Genomic DNA, 17,584 nt, shown 5'->3' on the forward strand with positions numbered 1-17,584 from the left:
TATCCGCTTTTTGGGGAAACAGCGACAAAAATTACTGTTAAAGTTATTCCACTGATCTCAACATAGAGAAAAATTTTCATTCCAATGACTATTTGCTTGTATTTTTGTCAGAATGACACTAGGAAAGTTGACAACAACTCTAGTCTTTTGATAAGTTAATTACTACGGATAAGTCAACATCATACATAACTGGTTGGCTAAACTACATTATTTTATACATTTATTTTACAACATGCATGATTTCCCTAAAATTAATCATCCTCTGTGCGCTTTCTTTTCTTTTGATTAATAACAGTTTTTGAAGTTATCAACTTGGATATAACCCCATGTTTCCATTGTTCAAACCGCCTTAAACTTTCTTGAGAGTGAGAGAAAATATTGCGTTCATTATGATCAAGTTTTGGTAGCAATGTTTTTGATTCTGTGCTGCCATCAAGTCTGTTTATGGACAAATCCATGATTCGTCTCATTCGATTCATGTATGTCTAAAATTATCAAAAAAGAGGGTGGGTAAAAGGATAAATTTGCATTGATTGGTTGGTAACAAGATGTTAAAAAAGAAGGTGATATTGAATGAGAGTGAATATTTTAATAATGACCCTTCATCAGTCATACCTACCATCAGGAGGGACTCTGCAATTCTTGGATTTTCTGCATTACCAAACTCAAGTAACTTTTCACCAAACTGGTAAAAATATGGACCCAGCTTATTGAGATCTACCACAGTTGCATCAGCCTCAAAGATCTGTCTGTATGCCTCTCGATACACCTTGGGCAGCTCCACAGAGACAATTCTTCCTTGTCTCATTGAAATCTCCTTTGCAAGCCAAAAAGGAAGCTCCATTTTAGTTCCTTGTTCAATGTGTTCAGAATCAGAGCCATGATCAAGAAATCCAAGATCTTTCACTTGTGATTCAAATGTGCATGGTACTCTTTCTTGACACACTAGAATGTCGTCTATTTCAAAATATTCCCATCCGCTAGGGCGAACTTGAAGCGAAGCGTAGAGTGGATTATCCTCCATTAGCTCCCGTATAAATATAACTCAAATTTCTGGTGTAAAAATTCAAATTACAAGACATAAAAACGTCTTATTTAATTTGTTTTATCATCTTTAATACAGCAGCTTTTCAACGATGGCTTGTTAGGGTCTTTTCATACTGTTTTACTGTTTCAAATTTAAAAAAAATATTCTGAAATCTGAAATTTTGATTCAAATATGGCGCCCATTTACGACACAGTTGATTTAACCTGATTTAACTTGATAAGCATGATTAGCATCAATCCTTGATTAAAATTAATCAGCGTGGTTCCCGATGTGGCAAAGGAGTACTGATGAATTAAGTCGCTCGCGAAATAATTGGTTTTCTAATTTATTCTTTTTAAGAAAAAAAGGTGTTTTCATCTTACAATATTATTATACATGTTGCACTATAAAAAAGCCGCTAATGTACATTTAGCATCCATATATTTCCACTCTCATACATATCCCCTCATAGTATTTGATTGGATGAAATTTAACTAAACGTGCGTATATAGATTCGTTTAAGATGTTTAAAACGGGCGAACCATGATCACAATTGCCTTTGAATACCTGTTGAACAAAAAAGACAATTACAACGAGATGAAGCAGGAAGAAATGGATTTTGTTTGATCTGACAGCAAATTATCAATTCTTTATATCTTTTTACCTTATCTTTCTCATTTTCCTGAATGTATTTCCATTTTTTGCCCTTTCTACTGTACGATAATTTGAATGTCTTCACATGCTCGTAAAAACGATATCTTCCTGGAAAAAAACAATAGTAACAGCTTGTAGCTCCTCTTGCTATCATTTGAACTGATGATGCCACAATGTTTGAATAAAACGCCTCCAGTCAAAACTCAATAACAAGAAACGTACACAAGGATCTTATCTAAGCTACGTACCTTGGGTAGCAACTGCTGTGATTGTCCTTGGCCTTCCCAAATCAATCTGCAGCCATTCTCCACTCTTGGGAGGATAGTCTGCACACCATGATCCAATTCGAAAGTTTATGAAATCATCTTCCATGTAGAGTCTTGCGTTCTCTGCACTGGCGTTCCACTGACCTTGAGGAACATTGCAAAACAAGAAGATATGTTAAAACCGCAGCATTTCAACAAAATCCCGCCCTTTTCATTATGTACTTCATTCATGCAATTTATGAGTACACTATCTTTTCGTAATGGTTCAATAATTCAAGCTAATGTAAATACCTGTTACATAAAACGATGATGCAGTAAAGGCGTTGTCGCTCACTTTCTGGTCCCAGCCAATATTGAAAGAATTCGAACAAGTTCCTGGAGAAAATATTTTATACTATTACAACCATGAAACTACCTAAAAGAGTGTTTTCATGCACGAGATCTATATTGTGTTCACAGAATTTTGGGATAGTGAATCTGTCATGAAAATCAGCAAATGAATTATTATTTTGGGAACCTTACCTTCAGGTTTTATTTCTTGTCGATCACAAGTACCTTTGACATTACAACTGATCAAACAATTCTTTTGTACCCAAGAATCGGTTTTGCAGCGGCCGGCCTTTGCCCAGAAAGGACACGATTCACTTTTGTCGCTGCATCTCGTACCTTAGAAACGATTTACATTTTAGCGCGAGTTGTGTAAGCAATGTTTACTGATTAGATGAAGGTCTTGAAGATCTGATACATTAATAACCAGGGCATGGGAAAGAAATTTGGAGGAACCAGGCTTCCATGGTTAGTATAAAAGAGTCCCTTTCTTTTAGTGGCAGAAAAACGCTCCAGTTTAATTTCATTTCAAATCAGGGCGTTTTAATATTACCTATCGCTCTTCCATCGTATTCATCTTCATCAACGTCGTTATCGTCAGCAACAATTCTTCTTACTATCTTGTTATCGTCACCAACCACGACAATTTTACGTCTCCTGCGCCGAGAGCTATTTCCTTTTGCTTTTATTCTCGCAGGTAAAGCTGAAAAACACACAAAATGACGATGATGTCTTGCCAGTGATTGGGACAATATGTTGTACGACAATTGCAGTATAGAATTAAAATCATCTCTTTGGGTTTAAGAGAATGAACTTCAGTTCACTTCAATGGTTAACTCACGTCGAGGATTAGAAGAAAGGATAGACGTTTCCTGACTCACCTTTTCGACAGATCTTACAACTGACTTTACAGTATTTCAACATATAAGCTGGATGTGAACGACAATATCGCTTTTTCGCCCATTCCTCGCATTTTGGATTTTCGTCTTGACACGGTTGACCTGTGAATAACAGTATGAAAATATTGCTTCCAGAACTTTTCTGCGGGCCTGTGGCGTGTCAAACTTATATTGTACGTATAACACACGTAACGCACCTTTTGTGCAAGAACTGCAGGCTTTCTGACAAGCCCTAAGATAGAATTCTGGTCTCCCTTGACATCTTCCTTGCGTCGCCCAAAAACTACATCTTTGAGCATCGTTTTGACAATTGTAATCTAAGAGGTAAATTCAGCAATTCAGGAAGAAGTCCTTCGGCGCATGGATACACGAAATTGAGATTGAGGTTTATTTCACTTTCCGTCTATCCCAAAGTGGCAACATCTCTAGTAGCTAGAGTGAATAACCATATCCTAGCAACGCTGTGTTGTTGACTTTAGCTTAAGCAAGAAACCTCACCTGATGGGAGCGTAATATTCATTGATAAGAAAGAAGCTTTCTCCTCTGGAGAACCAATGACGAACTTCACCGGGACATCCTCTCTTCCTTTGTAACCAATGATACACAAGGAACTTCCAGGAGTAATGTTCCTAGGTAATCTTATTCCGATATTTTTCAGAGCTAATCTAGCCTCTTTTAGATACGTGAAGTTAGGCACTTTACTCACAATTAAGAAGTAATTCCTAAATAAAAGTAAAATGAAGATTATCACTGATCGAGTATGGGATCGTTCCAGTCCTTCTTCATACCTTCGTGGTGTGGCCTGGATGTGTTCTGAAAAAACCTCGCCGGCCCTTTGGGTTGTAATACTATAAGTGTCAGATTTTACTTTTCTTCCTAAAATCAAAGAACGTGTGTGAATCCTTACAGATATGCAATAGATGTAATTTATTTGTATGGAGAAAACAAAATTACGACAGGAATTATCTAAAGCTTTGTGGACTAACCAGATAAGTAATTGAACACGACTATATTCATTCCAAATCTATTTCGTGCAAGTTCTTTTCCATTTACCATGATACTGGCAGTCCTCTCACGACCAGTGTTTGAGTACCAGCCTGAACTCATCATTGAGACTTCAGCAGCTGTATTTCAGAAACAAAGTAAATTAAAGAGTCGCCTGGTGTCAGGCGGTGCAGTGTTTGAGTTCTAAGAATGGTAATATGATACCTTCAACTATTTCAAACTCTGGTGTTATATTCTTTGCTTTCAATTTCTCTTTTATGTCTTCTTCTACTAGATGAAAAAAATTCGGAAATATTATCAGGCACTATGTACGGACTGAATGTCTCCATTCTCGATTCTTATTAGGCTTGCTCCAAACGTCTCCTTTTTCCCGCAACGAACGCAAAGCAAAACATATGAGCAGATTGATTTTATTGTTTCAAAAGCAAGTTACGAACCATTCTTTTCTTCCGTGTTCGTTGTGTTTGTCTTCGTTGTGTTAGTTTCATTCTTCTGTGCTTCAACTGATAATAAAAATACATTAGATAGACTCGTCTGGTTCACCTTCACAGTATTATCCATGCTTAAAATTAAGTTGTGGAAGTAATTTATGTTGAAGAATTATTTCTTGCAAAAAGAGACAGAAGAGTTATACATACCGTCAGGACAATTGTACATCTCCCTTGTCTTCAGCACGTCAAGATCAGTGATATATCTGTATGGCGTTGGTTCCTCGGTGGAGTTCTTGTCTCTCAGTAATATCGTGCTCATCGAGATGTTCTTCCCAAACGCTTTAAACTTATAGTGCATTATGCTGGAGTGATCGTAATCCAGGCCAGTGTCCATATTATCGTCTTCTGGACGTTTGTAGAATTGTTTCCACATAGCTGTAAAACGATAAATGAAAAATAATGTTCACGGTTTATTCAGGTTGGATAAAAGATAGCTATAAAAATATCATATAAAAATATCATATTCAGTCTTACTTTGTGAGAAGAACATTTTAGAGCAATGAAGAGTTATCTTACATTAATATCAACATATTTTCTTACAATTCAGAATGTTGTCCCAAAGGATTTCAACAAACTCATCTCTATCGCTGCGCTGATGCTCATGGTAAAAGCCAATCACGTGACCGAGTTCATGCGTCATCACATATTTATATTCACAACCATCGCCCATGGAAAGTATTGACATCTTTCCTTTATAACCAACCTGACCCCAGCATCTGAAAAATTTACGTGCAAACATTTAGACTCGCTACTGAAATAAATGATGATCTCACGTTCTTTATTGCTTACCCTTTTTGCCTTCGTATCAGCAGATAACCTTTCTGATTTGTCCTTTTCACAAATCTTATGCATGTTCTGTTTTCCCAGGCTGCCATTGCTGCCTTTATGACTGCTTTTGCACCGACAACGTTTGCTGAAAGAAGAACAGTACAATTTAAAACCTGGCGCTTGAAAGATAGGAGAATGACATTCTCATCGCTCTTTAGCCTGTCAGATTCACCGCAGCCTGGTATCAACACATATCCACCTGGTATCAACACATATCAACCTGGTATCAACACATATCAACCTGGTATCAACACATATCAAAGCCTCTTACCGATGCTGCAATCGAGCATATAAGGTATGGTCGCATTTGGCCATGGATATCTTTTAGCTGAAAAGAGAAATCTTTCGATTATCTTTCAGTTGCAACAGAGCTATAAGAGTCTGATCTTTTGATGGTCAATGTTTGAACTAAACACACAGTTACGGGCTCCTTGCATCAGGCATTCGTCTCTCTTTTTTACTGATCACTGGATGACTGGAATATCCCTCCGCAGATAGTAAGAAATACTCCTGTACTCCTGGGAGCACAATTCTGAGATTAGTTGTGGGGCAATTAATCAAGAGAAACGCTACTTTGAGAATTTAAAACTTAATGGGTCTTCATGGGCTGCATGAAAACTACAGGTCGGTTGTAATTGAAAAGCGTACAAATATTTACCTAGATGCTGGGTTCTTCTTGCAAAAACGTGATATTCGATGTTTAACGAAAAACCATAGATCAAAAACAACAATGCAAGAACTACATCAATAAAAATAGAATAAATCCAATTACTTATGACATCTTTGCAATAAGCCCACTTACCTACCTCGCGTCTTATTAGCATAAAATACGTCATTGTTACGACGGTTTAAAAATCATTATTTGATTTATTGCTTAGAGCTCCTGCAGACTTATATCGCTTTGGTGGTATTACGGGCGTTCAGGAAATAGCTTATGCAGAAATCTTTATTTCCTGAAGGCAATATACCGAGTCTATCATTAAACAACCTTCCCCTTGTAACGTAACCAATTTCTAATAACCTTGACACATGATATAGGTATTAACAACAATTACGATAATTCCTTATGTCAATATCTTGAACACCATTCAAATTAATCCTGTTAAACTCCTTTATTACATTTCATGAATAGCATCGGAATAATAATCATAACACTGAAGGTTCTGCCAAGCGAGGTGCCTCGTTGCCAATTGGCAGCAATGCCGTACTGCTGAGGCAGTCAATATTTTCTAATGGTAACTAAGGATGCGTAAAAATTATCAACGGTAAATCTGTTATGGTGATACCAAGCAGTTTGTGGCTTGAACAATTAATGATTGATAAAAACACTACCTCCTTAAAGTTGTTCACTATTATGGCAACTGTTTTAAAGTCGCATGGATCAAAGAAGTCAATCCATCTCACATTGCTAAATACTGCCAATTTTGGAACCACTTTTAACGAGGATCAGTTTTATCAAAATAACATTTTATTTATTACGTCCTGACGAAAGATTAATCTCCGTAGACGACCTGCAATTAAATTAACTATGCATAAATGGTTGCCAGTATTTACAATATGATCTAAAACAACATATGATTTAATTCGCATTTGATACGACTGCGTGAAACCTGCCATTGTACCATTTCGAGTTAACATTACAACATTAGTGATAAATTTTACTTCAACTTGATTTTGCCGATTTTACAAAAAAAAAACATTCAACGCCGGCCAGCGAAGGTCGAATAAAAGGGCACTGTGTTGGGTCGAATATATTAACAAAACAAGGTACATGAATGGCTTATTGGCTACGAAGCAGCGACATCAATTAAACTCGTTCCATGCATTGATGCCCATCTTTTTTGCGCCGGGTTGCTGGAAACATTGTGTCCTAAACGAGTTCAGACCTCTCTAACTTTCCCATCTCAAGAGAGCTGGATATTTATAACTAATATTTCCATTCATACCACAAATATCACACGCACAAATGATCTCCTATTACAAGCATAATGCTTTGAGTCAACATACATTAGAGAAGAAAATTGCGTGCGTTGAAATATGGATTTAATTTATGACCATGCATACGCGAATAGCGAGCGCGCACCATACGCAAAATATGCCGGCAAAGATATTCAGAGCCAAGCTGTAGAACTTTAATAATATTCGCGCAAATGATTCTCACTAACCTCGAGATGACGTGAAGATATGATTGCGCGCAAGCCCCATGATTATTCTATGAAGACGCTCGACTTCTACCTTCTCTGTTTTATGTTATGTGTTGTACACCATCTATATATATTCCATTGGGCGCGACGCAGCGGTTTATGAAGCATATATGAAACACTCCTGTTGTTGACAGAGTGAAGAACAATACAACCTCAACGGATAACCCAATAAACCCCAAAGCGATATCCGGTCTTGATGATGCGGTTACTTGCAGGATAGAGTGAGGAATGGTTGCATGGTACATAACTCTCCCTATTTGAAAAACAAAAGTTGATTGGTTAAAATAGAAAGACTTGCTGTTCACATTTCCGAGCTCTGCCTTCCGTATTCATGGTGTTATTTTCCTCTTCAATTAGTTCACCTTTAATTTCCCAGTCAAGGGCAAACGTGAAATTATCTTATTTCATTTTGGCTCATGGGTAAGCCCATGACATATATCTTTTTTTTTCGCGGCATACGTTAAATTGATGTCGTATTTCTTGTAATTTCCTTGTCACAAAACACCACAACAAAGACGGTTTGGCTATTTCCTATAGTTGCGTTCTTGCCACCACAAAAGGCAAAGCAAAGATCAAAGGAAACGTCACGATCTTGACCATAAAATGACACTGCAGTTCAGGGACGTTGGAGTTTAACGAACAAAATATTCAATTGGACAGCGTACGTAGTTTGTAACATGATTTTATTTATTTCAACAAATATTCATAGATGAAAATACTACGAAACCATGCATATACCTAAGTTACTAAAACACGTTTTTTATGTTAATAAATTATCCGTCAGTATCCAATTTGACTACACAGACATAGTATATTATAGTAGAACTGATGCACAGCACTTGGACGGGATAGTTTGTTTTGAAATTGAAATAACAGCAAGAATAATTTCCTGAACTCGAGTATATAACAAATATAAATGGTACAGAATGCCTGAAACATCTCAAATTGGATAAAGAAGGACTAAAAACTACGCTGATAGAATACAGTTATGTACAAGTCTGCGATGCAAGACTGTTCCCACAAGTGAAATTGCCTTAGGTTGCCTTAGGTAGATCTGAAGCGAAAAGTTACACCAGGAGCAAAAATCGAACCCTGGGTACGAGGTTACATAACATGATTACATCTAAGGGGCAGAAGGGTGGGGAAGGGAGGGGTGGGGAAGGGAGGGGTGGGGGAAAGGCGAGAGGAGTGGGGAAAGGCTCGCATCGGGTACGTAACGGTATATTTAGATGGCAAAGAATAAAAGCTATATATGGATCAACCATGACGAAAATTCCTGTTTTCGTAGAAGACTATTAAAAATAAATACAAGATAACCGCATATTCTGGTATTATTAAAAACGAACTACTGTTAGAGACTAAAATTATTATACTTGGACAGTTCATACCGTTTGATTAAATTAAGTGACATATTTATGAAGCGAGGTAATTTTTGGTGCATCTTGAAATGCAATTTCTTTTGAATTTCAGTGATACGACCAAGCAATGAAATTGAGAGAAACATTAAACGACTGCAGTAAAGTAAAATCATGTAATGTTCACTGTTCTTGTTTACTGACATCTAGGCAGAAATTACCCTGCAAGTTACACCTAAAATTACCCGGAGGGTGCGTGGTTTTTTAACAGCGTGCATTTGCACTTAACCCCGGGTTTAACGGCCAACCACCCTCTGGTAAAATACGTCACTAATGATGGCAAAAAAAACAGTTACTGACAAGTCCGTTTATGAAACGAAGCCCAAAACTATACAATTTTATGGACGTTTGTTGATGGAAGAATGTTTCCTCAAATGGAGGTAAAATAATTAGATTTAGGAACATCAAAATATAATGCTGATTTAAAATTTCCTGACCGTCCAATTTTGAAATGATACAGCATCTTCTCTTTCACCACTGCCACACTTTTAAAACCCCAAAATATATCATCCATTTCTATTTCGTTTTCACAAAAGAAACCGCGCGTCGAAAATCAACGATAAACGATAAAAATTCGGTTCATAAATCAACCAAGGAACCGCCAAGGAAGAAACGATGGTTCTCTCCTGACGGTACAAATATATAGCAAGAGTTATGATGTTCAGTATAAGCCACATCTCATCAAATTCTTTGCAATAATTGTGTCCGTTACCGCGTTGAAAACAACGTCAATATTTTTTGTGTCTGTCGCACATGTTCTGTGGACGTAAATTTCTTTTCGATCGTTAAGATTCTTGTTTTCGAAATTCTTCTGAATGTAGTTGCACGTGTCCTCAAAGCTATGATCTCCTGTGAAATCAAGAATGGACGTCGTTCATGAGCAGTGAACTCTAAAAAGTCTTATTAGAGTTCACTGTTCATGAGGTGCGGGGATTTTGCGGAGAATTTCCGCATTCCAGCAAGATAAGAATGATGATTTGGCGAAAAACAGGAAATTTACAGGCTTACAAATGGTTTCAAATGTACAAGCTTCTTCCTGTTATGACTGATGATATGATTTATGTTCAACAGTATAAATAAACGATTACTTTTGTCAAACAGATCGGTTTTTTATCTGTGATCATCCCTAATTCTATAACGGCGCTACGACACAGGGTCTCACCTCAACCATACACTTCTCTTTGACAAAAAAATTAAAAAAATTCAGTAATGGTATCATCACTCACCAGAGTAACCTTTAAAACATTCTGTGATAGGCGAAAACACGATCTTTTTTTCAAACAAATCTTTCTTGTTTAAGAAAAGAATCATCGATGTATTTGCGAAGAAATCGTTGTTCACAATGGAATCAAACAGGTTAAGGCTCTCCGTCATGCGATTCTAACAGCAAAGATTGAAATAGAAGTGGTTTCTGGCCGCAATTTACAAGCGCGCAGGTAACAGTTAAAATTAACAAGAATCGTAAGTCGTTTGACCCGTTTTGAAAACTTGATGAATTGATAATGATAATTTGATTAATTTTTGTAACTTGATTAGCCAGTTAGGAAATCTAGTTTTACCGTAGTTTCATCCTCCTCCAGCATCATATCGTATTCATTTAATGCTGCAACAAATATTATCGCTGTAACATCATCAAAACAATGTATCCACTTTCTTCTTTCCGTTCTTTGACCCCCAACATCACATAATCTAAAACAGATAACATGTCTTAGCAGGAAGCTACAACATTCATGCACATTTGATCAGGTTTACAGGTCAAGACACAAGTCAATACAACCTTAAATGAATGAATGGCATTGATTACGTACTGCAGCAGTTGAATTTTGCTTTATTTATTGTTAATAGACACAACTAAAATATCAACCCATGACATAAAATAGATAGATAGATGATTAGATGATCCTCTTACTTAAAATGAAGTCTTTTAAAATGAAATTCAATCTCCACAATTCCAGTAGTTTTGTTTCTAACTCTCAAGAGATCTTCTTGTGTTGGACTGTAATTACTGCTCCCAATTCTTTCCAAAGACTCCAGGTAGCTATAAAATTAAAACAGCTGGTAAGGTACACCAAATCAGACAATTGGTATTGTATATGTGATATCTGGCGCTTGGAACACTCTAATCTTCACATTATCCTGGAAACGACCAAATTAATTGTATTCTAAATTGACCACCAATATTTAAGTGAGGTTAACCTATAGGAAATGTATCATGACACTCTGTTTATGAAGAAAAATCCGTACCATATAAATGGTTGCCAATGCATAGAACGGTCATAAAATATTGTATTTTAAATAAATGAAATTTAAGTTTTGGGTATACAATGTTTCTGGTTAAATTGGAAGTTCCCTCCCATAACTGTTACCTCCAAATCTATAGTTTTATTGTTTTAGATCATGTTTAAAATGGTTGAAAAATACCAAATAGTTATTTGGTGAATATGCATCTTTTGTACAACTAGCTGTAGGGCTGTTAAAGTATGCATGCTACACAGGAGTCCTTTGGTAAATCAGAAAAGAACAAATATATATAATTGAAAATACAATGAAAATGAAATGGATGCAGATTTTCCTAAGCACTTGCACAGGCATGAGTGTTAATGAATTAAATTGATAATAGCTATTATTAAATGTTTCTTTACATGCATATTTAAATTATCTCTTTAACTGCAAGTGTAAAATTTGCCTACAAACAGATGTTTTGACAATACACTAGTATTAACATACCTAATACCTAATACGAGTAAATACAAAAAATTATGTGATATGACAGATTAAGAACTTTTTTTCATCGTTAATGATTGTTGCATATTTTGTGACACTAATCATGTGCTTAGGGACGAAAATAGCTTGAATAGTGAAGTAAACAAGTCATAGGTTAAATATATTACTAGCAAAAACATTACTTACTATTCTGCTGAATCATTGAGCTGATAGGCTCTGGATCGTTCAAAACAATGTCTAACTCCTTCATCCTCCCAAAGACGTTTTAATGCTTCTGTAAGCTCAGGATAAAACGGTTCTCGTTCCTGATTCCTCGCCACCAATTCAAAAATGAGTTTGGCATCCGTCTAAGAATAAAAACAGACCTGTAAGCACATATTCACGGGGTGCCAATGAATTGATATAAAATGTATTTGCGTGTGAAATGTTGCACCAACTTACAAGTCTTCGTTCGTCGTCGAATTCAATTTTAAGCTTATCCATACCACGGATGATTTGCATCATACAGGTTATAATGTTGCTGTTTATCAGTGGCTTATAGTACATGTAGTCCTCAGGTGAAAAACCATTGTCGTGAATAATTCTAAATTGGAATTAGAACATAAATGTAGCAAATTAGTTACCTAAAGGGAGGTTTATATTTTACATTCTTTCCGTCGATTAGAGATCTCAAATCTACGAGGGATTTATGAAGGCTGTTGGAGTCAAATTTGCTTACTTCATTTGCTTTACGATTGTGCTTTTGCCCGAGTTTCCAGCACCTGTAAAGGAAATGTAATAATTTACAGTAGTTATTAGACCTCGAGGAATATTCCACCACGAGCTCAATTGCAACAGTACGGAATATTCGAATCGAGCGCTGACTAAATTTCAGTGTGGAAAACGCGTTGTTTACGTCCTAGTTTATGGGAGGGACTTCATCAATATGAGAACAACTTGATGTATAAATTTGGACTCAAATTGTTTACCAGAGAACGCCAAATACAGACCAATGAATGCCGTTTTGAGCGAGCGTTTTGAACTACAACGTTATATGCTGGTGTAGTACTCACCTAGTAGTAACAGTTTCACATCTTTTTCGGTTTTGATTCGATCCTGCCTTAGCTCTCGATCGATGGCCTTGCTGTGTGCTCTGGCGGCCCGAGCTTCAGCACTCATCCCACAACCCATACTGTTTAGGCAGTCCTTCATTTGAATACAAAACTTTTGATTGAACTTACATATCCTACGAGCATTCCAATAACCCCAAACCTGTCACATTTTTAGCACGAATTGAACCACCATTGCCTGAATTGAATCGCATAGCAAACGACAAACAACAGACGAATCTGGTTGAATATTAAAAGTCATCAACCAATCAGATTGCGACCTGCGAGAATAACAACGTCAAGATGATGTTTCGAGGGCGTTTTGAATATCCAACCCAAACAACAAAGACAAAAAGAAAGTGGACTCTCAAAATGATTCCTTTGAGCCAAAAAACGCAATATCCTGAGATTTCAGTTACCCAAACATGTTGTTAGAGTGTATTGAATATTGTTGTCGTTGGGTACAAACCTTAGCAACACGAAAAATATTTAAACCTGTAAAACCACATTGATTACATAAAGTACTACCTCGCTGGCCGTGAAATGCCAAAATGCATTTGCAATATTTATTCATGTCCGGTGACGATTACTTTAAACAAAGGCACGAATTGCTGCAGAAAGTGTCCACTTTAAGTCAAAGACGAGCAATTATTCCTGACGAGACTAACAATCTTTCAAATAATGTCATAAATTTAGCATCTTATTTTACCACAAAAATTACTCCTATTTTTGGAAGTCGGTAGACCACAGTCTACCATGAGGGGGGTAAAACAGTGAGGAGAGATAGTAAGATAGACGAGATAGCGTTCTTGAAGATTATACTCTGAGGGTCTGGGTACAACAGGAGGCCCCCACAAAACCAAACTCTGTACCCACGTCAATTTAGGAGAAAATGAATGATATTAATCTTCTTGTTAATCTTCTTAATCTTGTTATTATCTTCAGGAAAATCATCATGATATAGGAACAAAATATACCTCCCAATTCTATATTTGGATAAACGTGAATTATTCCCCCCTAGGCAAGGTGTCTTAGAGCCTCCCCTTCCTTCTCGTAACGATCCACCCTCTGATAGTTGCAATATTGGAAGAATTCAGTATGCAACAACTTTGCAGTGATATTAAGTAATTTACAGGAGGTATTCCTCTTTCAACAAGAATAGTTGAACACTTAATGTTAACCTGGACACAAATTCCTTAGATGCCCATATATTGCTTTGTGTCTAGGGACTTCTAAAACTCACTAACATTCCTTCTGTATTTGGAAATAATTTCGTAAATTTTTCCCACGGTTATTGAAACTTTTGGAGAACTCCTTTCGAGTTGAATTCTCATGTCGGCAGCAAGACAAATATCAAATTCTACGGTCTAGTGCTTGTCTAAGTATGAAGACCGTTAGGCATTCTTACTTTTCAAACTACGGTGATATGTGCGTGACTACTCAAGAAAGAGGAACATATCAACCGACCTGAAGATCAGTGAAAAGGAAACGTGTTTTTGGCATCGCAGTTTCTCCACCAGGTAATCTTGCGCTTATAATTTAGCCAATCAATGCTCAGGCTCAGGGGCCAGTTGTATAAAAGACTAGTTAACTTTTAACTGTAGTTAAGGACAGAATTGGCCAATCAGAGTCGTATATTTCTGAGTTAACTAGGATTCAACTATGCAAAATGTAGTTAAAGAGTTTTATACAACCAGCCCCAGAAAGTTTATGGAAATAGAAATCCACTCTCCAGTATTTGATCATCGCGATATCTTTTGTTTTCTTTATGAAACTTGTCGACAAAATTTTGTGGTAATATTTAGTTAAAGAACCATAGATCTGGCATAAATTTGAAACCGGAAGAAAATATATTTCAAGAGATATTAAGTTGTTTCCACTGAGAAATGGATTTTTATTTCACAAATAGTCAGCTCCCGATATTCTAGATCACCTGGTAAGGTAGTTCTTGAAATATTTATCACAGTATATAATCATTTTCCTTTTGGAGAATATTACGTTTTAAACTCCATGTGATGATCATATGATCATAATTATACACTTCCCACGGACGCTGTTTACCTCAGCTTCCCCTACGTGTCATCATGACGTCACGGAACGAAACTGATTTCCATGAAAGTCTAATTTTCTGAAGTGCGCTGGCGCGATTGAGACAAGCCATTGTGGATCCACGACAGCCACATGCCTCATGTAACACTTGGATGTATGAACGAGTTCTGTGAACACGACATAGGCTGGTTTAGCTTTGAATAAAGAGGACGATGGATGAATACTGGCGGTCATCTTTTGTCCAAAACATTTGTAGCTTCCATCCAACTGTAATTCAGCTGCATTCACAAAAAATCCCGTAGTTAGACACTCTCGTATCTTACTTGTATCTTTCCCACAAGACTGTAAAGGTATTTCCAGTTTTGTACAAATCTCTCGGAGCTGAGTTCTGATGTCTAGAACTGTCTTCATGGCCTTGCTGTTGATGAAATTATTTTCGCACCATTCTTTGTTTCCTAGAAAGATAAGCGATAAATTTAGTTGTACAGTATTAAAGCACAGATCAAATAGATAAACAAAAGGAATGCATTTACTACGACGTTCAAGTGATACTAACCTCTCACAGCTTTGAAAGCGCGGTAGATATTTAGCAACATGATGTGATCACCCTCAGCTGAACGATACTTCTGCAGCACAGCGTTGCAAGAATCTCTCCGGTTGGGAGGAGTATAGAAAATTGTGTCAACAGACAACAGTGCTATGATCGTCAGCACATCTTCACTGCAGTTAAAATCTCGTGACATTAAGAGGGTCTTCGAAAAACGAGGTTCTAACGGAAATCGCGCCATATTTCGTCCAAGCCCAGTAAGCTAAGAAATTGTATCATAAAAATTAGTCATCCTCTCAAAAAGATGAAATTCCAGCTCCCCCTTTTACTAACATCCTGGCCACGCCCCAGAGTGAATGCCTAGTTCTTCTCTTACCTCACCTCCATCCTCGCCCAGTGCCCCCAACAGAGTCAGTTGGTCAACTGCATTTTCAATGGCTTTTGATAAGGGAGAATCCAAAAACTCAAAGTGTCCAACATCTTTTATACCAAGTGCTTTAAGCTGCAGCACAACACTCGCTAAATTACATCTTTGAATTTCAGGTGTGGTTGAACTTTGTAAACTGTAGAACTGTTCTTCTGTATACAGCCTGTAACATTGACCAGGACTTTGCCGTCCTGCTCTGCCAAGTCTTTGCCGTGCTTGAGCCATCGATACTGGTTGAACTCTCAGAATATCTAGACCAGTGTTTGGGTTGTACTCTAGCAGTTCAAGAAGCAAATTAGATGAATGGATATAAAACTAAGTTAATATCAACTAATTTAATAAATATCAACCTTTCGCTTTTACAAAGCCAGTGTCAATCACATATTTCACGCCAGGGATTGTTATAGAGGTTTCCGCAATATTTGTGGCCAGAACGATTTTACGCACATTGCCTAGAGTTGGTTGCAATGCTTTCATTTGCAGCGCTGAGGGTAATCCTGCATACAATGGACATATTTCTACATTTAAATCTAAAACAATTTGAAAACAGTAGATATAAATAATAGGTAAATGTTATTTCTGATGAAGGCCTTTGGAGCAATGCAACAATTACCATTTAAACAATCTTTTAGCAGATTGGCCAGTAACTCAATTTCCTCTTGACCAGTAAGAAAAATAAGAATGTGACCACTACAAAACAGAATTACAGGAAGGTTAGATCAAAGAGTAGATAGGTGATACCACAGCTTGGTATGTATGGATAGCAGGATGATAGAGCAACAACCACTTACCCAAGAGGCTGTTCATTGTGCAACTGCACAGCCGCAGTGAGTGATGCATGAAGATAATCTGTTTGTTGCTCGGCAGCATAAAAAGTTTTGATTGGATGCTGCCGACCTTCGATGTACAAAATTTTAGCCCCACCAAAAAACTTGGAAAAAGGTTCAGCTTCTAGTGTTGCTGACATCACAATAACCTTCAATGGTTTTCCACCAGATTCATTTCTATTTCTTTGAGCTGTTTTAACAATGCCAAATAAGACGTCTGTATGAACTGTGCGTTCATGAGCTTCATCAAGGATAATAACTCCATATCGCTTCAACAACGGATCACTTATAGCTTCACGCAGTAGCATACCGTCAGTCATGTACTTTATTCTAGTATTGGGAGAGGAAACGTCCTCAAACCTTACACTATATCCTATTTTACCTCCTAGCTCTTCCTTCATTTCCCTTGCAACGCGCTCTGCGATGCTTATCGCGGCCACGCGCCTCGGCTGTGTACAGCCAATAACTCCTAACCTAGCAAAACCACTTCGGTATAAATACTGAGGTAATTGCGTCGACTTCCCTGAGGCTGTCTCTCCAATGATGATCAAACTTTGATGATGTTTTGCTTCTCTTACAAGAGCTTTCCTTGCTCTGGAGATTGGCAAACGTTCATCTTCTTGCTGTACGCCATTCGATGTGGAGTCCTCACAGGACATTGCCGCATCATGGTTTAGAAATCCATTCATATTCTCCACACAAAATTCGTAAAAACTTCTTGGCAAAAACTAAAATAAAACACGTGCGCTTCCATGTTTTCTTCCAAGAAAACAAACTGTTGAGAACTTTATGTAAGAAGCATATTT

The 17,584-nt window shown here is 37.2% G+C and overlaps 4 protein-coding genes across 9 annotated transcripts; all 4 read right to left on the minus strand.

Annotated features, from left to right (window-relative positions):
* Positions 1-100: 100 nt before the first annotated feature.
* LOC114532752 (DNA replication complex GINS protein PSF3-like) lies at positions 101-1,217 on the minus strand. The gene is made up of 2 exons (XM_028554332.1): positions 620-1,217; positions 101-485 (listed from the first exon to the last, which is right to left on the minus strand). The coding sequence occupies exons 1-2, from the start codon at positions 1,022-1,024 to the stop codon at positions 252-254; spliced, it is 639 nt and encodes a 212-aa protein (XP_028410133.1). The 5' UTR covers positions 1,025-1,217; the 3' UTR covers positions 101-251.
* A 161-nt stretch (positions 1,218-1,378) lies between these two features.
* On the minus strand, positions 1,379-8,317 carry LOC114532645. 5 transcript variants are annotated; one of them, XM_028554196.1, is made up of 19 exons: positions 7,663-8,317; positions 6,156-6,236; positions 5,769-5,825; positions 5,459-5,582; positions 5,210-5,385; positions 4,817-5,044; positions 4,616-4,681; positions 4,383-4,448; positions 4,160-4,297; positions 3,962-4,049; positions 3,672-3,895; positions 3,371-3,490; positions 3,156-3,275; positions 2,828-2,977; positions 2,470-2,613; positions 2,239-2,322; positions 1,930-2,091; positions 1,692-1,789; positions 1,379-1,594 (listed from the first exon to the last, which is right to left on the minus strand). In XM_028554196.1, exons 1-19 carry the CDS (start codon positions 7,700-7,702, stop codon positions 1,457-1,459), a joined length of 2,304 nt encoding a protein of 767 aa, XP_028409997.1. In that variant the 5' UTR covers positions 7,703-8,317; the 3' UTR covers positions 1,379-1,456. The 5 variants fall into 5 exon arrangements, with proteins under 5 accessions (XP_028409997.1, XP_028409999.1, XP_028409998.1 ...); XM_028554198.1 differs by having other exon boundaries at positions 6,830-8,317; XM_028554197.1 differs by having other exon boundaries at positions 6,304-8,317.
* A 547-nt stretch (positions 8,318-8,864) lies between these two features.
* On the minus strand, positions 8,865-13,176 carry LOC114532647 (guanine nucleotide-binding protein G(o) subunit alpha-like). Its single transcript, XM_028554199.1, has 8 exons — positions 12,893-13,176; positions 12,559-12,601; positions 12,282-12,423; positions 12,027-12,187; positions 11,026-11,154; positions 10,676-10,805; positions 10,343-10,496; positions 8,865-9,965 (listed from the first exon to the last, which is right to left on the minus strand). Exons 1-8 carry the CDS (start codon positions 13,029-13,031, stop codon positions 9,778-9,780), a joined length of 1,086 nt encoding a protein of 361 aa, XP_028410000.1. The 5' UTR covers positions 13,032-13,176; the 3' UTR covers positions 8,865-9,777.
* A 511-nt stretch (positions 13,177-13,687) lies between these two features.
* On the minus strand, positions 13,688-17,529 carry LOC114532781 (ATP-dependent RNA helicase DHX33-like). Of its 2 annotated transcripts, XM_028554368.1 has the most exons (6): positions 16,743-17,529; positions 16,565-16,641; positions 16,302-16,481; positions 15,901-16,226; positions 15,534-15,786; positions 13,688-15,432 (listed from the first exon to the last, which is right to left on the minus strand). In XM_028554368.1, the coding sequence occupies exons 1-6, from the start codon at positions 17,465-17,467 to the stop codon at positions 15,011-15,013; spliced, it is 1,983 nt and encodes a 660-aa protein (XP_028410169.1). In that variant the 5' UTR covers positions 17,468-17,529; the 3' UTR covers positions 13,688-15,010. The 2 variants fall into 2 exon arrangements, with proteins under 2 accessions (XP_028410169.1, XP_028410170.1); XM_028554369.1 differs by lacking the exon at positions 16,302-16,481.
* Positions 17,530-17,584: the final 55 nt, after the last annotated feature.

The sequence above is a fragment of the Dendronephthya gigantea genome, unplaced genomic scaffold, assembly GCF_004324835.1.
Source record: "Dendronephthya gigantea isolate DGI-Jeju-01 unplaced genomic scaffold, DenGig_1.0 000080F, whole genome shotgun sequence".
Taxonomy (NCBI): domain Eukaryota; kingdom Metazoa; phylum Cnidaria; class Anthozoa; order Malacalcyonacea; family Nephtheidae; genus Dendronephthya; species Dendronephthya gigantea.

Excerpts from the sequence above, each read along its gene's own strand:
- LOC114532781 (XM_028554368.1), bottom strand. The coding sequence starts at position 17,467 with ATGAATGGATTTCTAAACCATGATGCGGCAATGTCCTGTGAGGACTCC. Across the intron at positions 16,227-16,301 it reads TGGCTTTGTAAAAGCGAAAG|AGTACAACCCAAACACTGGT; the intron begins GTTGATATTTAT and ends TTGAACTGCTAG. Across the intron at positions 15,433-15,533 it reads CGCTTTCAAAGCTGTGAGAG|GAAACAAAGAATGGTGCGAA; the intron begins GTTAGTATCACT and ends TTATCTTTCTAG.
- LOC114532647 (XM_028554199.1), bottom strand. The coding sequence starts at position 13,031 with ATGAAGGACTGCCTAAACAGTATGGGTTGTGGGATGAGTGCTGAAGCT. Across the intron at positions 10,806-11,025 it reads TTTAAAAGACTTCATTTTAA|ATTATGTGATGTTGGGGGTC; the intron begins GTAAGAGGATCA and ends TATCTGTTTTAG. Across the intron at positions 9,966-10,342 it reads ATGTTTTAAAGGTTACTCTG|GAGATCATAGCTTTGAGGAC; the intron begins GTGAGTGATGAT and ends TTGATTTCACAG.
- LOC114532645 (XM_028554194.1), bottom strand. The coding sequence starts at position 6,333 with ATGACGTATTTTATGCTAATAAGACGCGAGGTAGGTAAGTGGGCTTAT. Across the intron at positions 4,682-4,816 it reads GATGTACAATTGTCCTGACG|TTGAAGCACAGAAGAATGAA; the intron begins GTATGTATAACT and ends TTTTATTATCAG. Across the intron at positions 3,276-3,370 it reads CTGCAGTTCTTGCACAAAAG|GTCAACCGTGTCAAGACGAA; the intron begins GTGCGTTACGTG and ends TGTTATTCACAG.
- LOC114532752 (XM_028554332.1), bottom strand. The coding sequence starts at position 1,024 with ATGGAGGATAATCCACTCTACGCTTCGCTTCAAGTTCGCCCTAGCGGA. Across the intron at positions 486-619 it reads TTGCAGAGTCCCTCCTGATG|ACATACATGAATCGAATGAG; the intron begins GTAGGTATGACT and ends TGATAATTTTAG.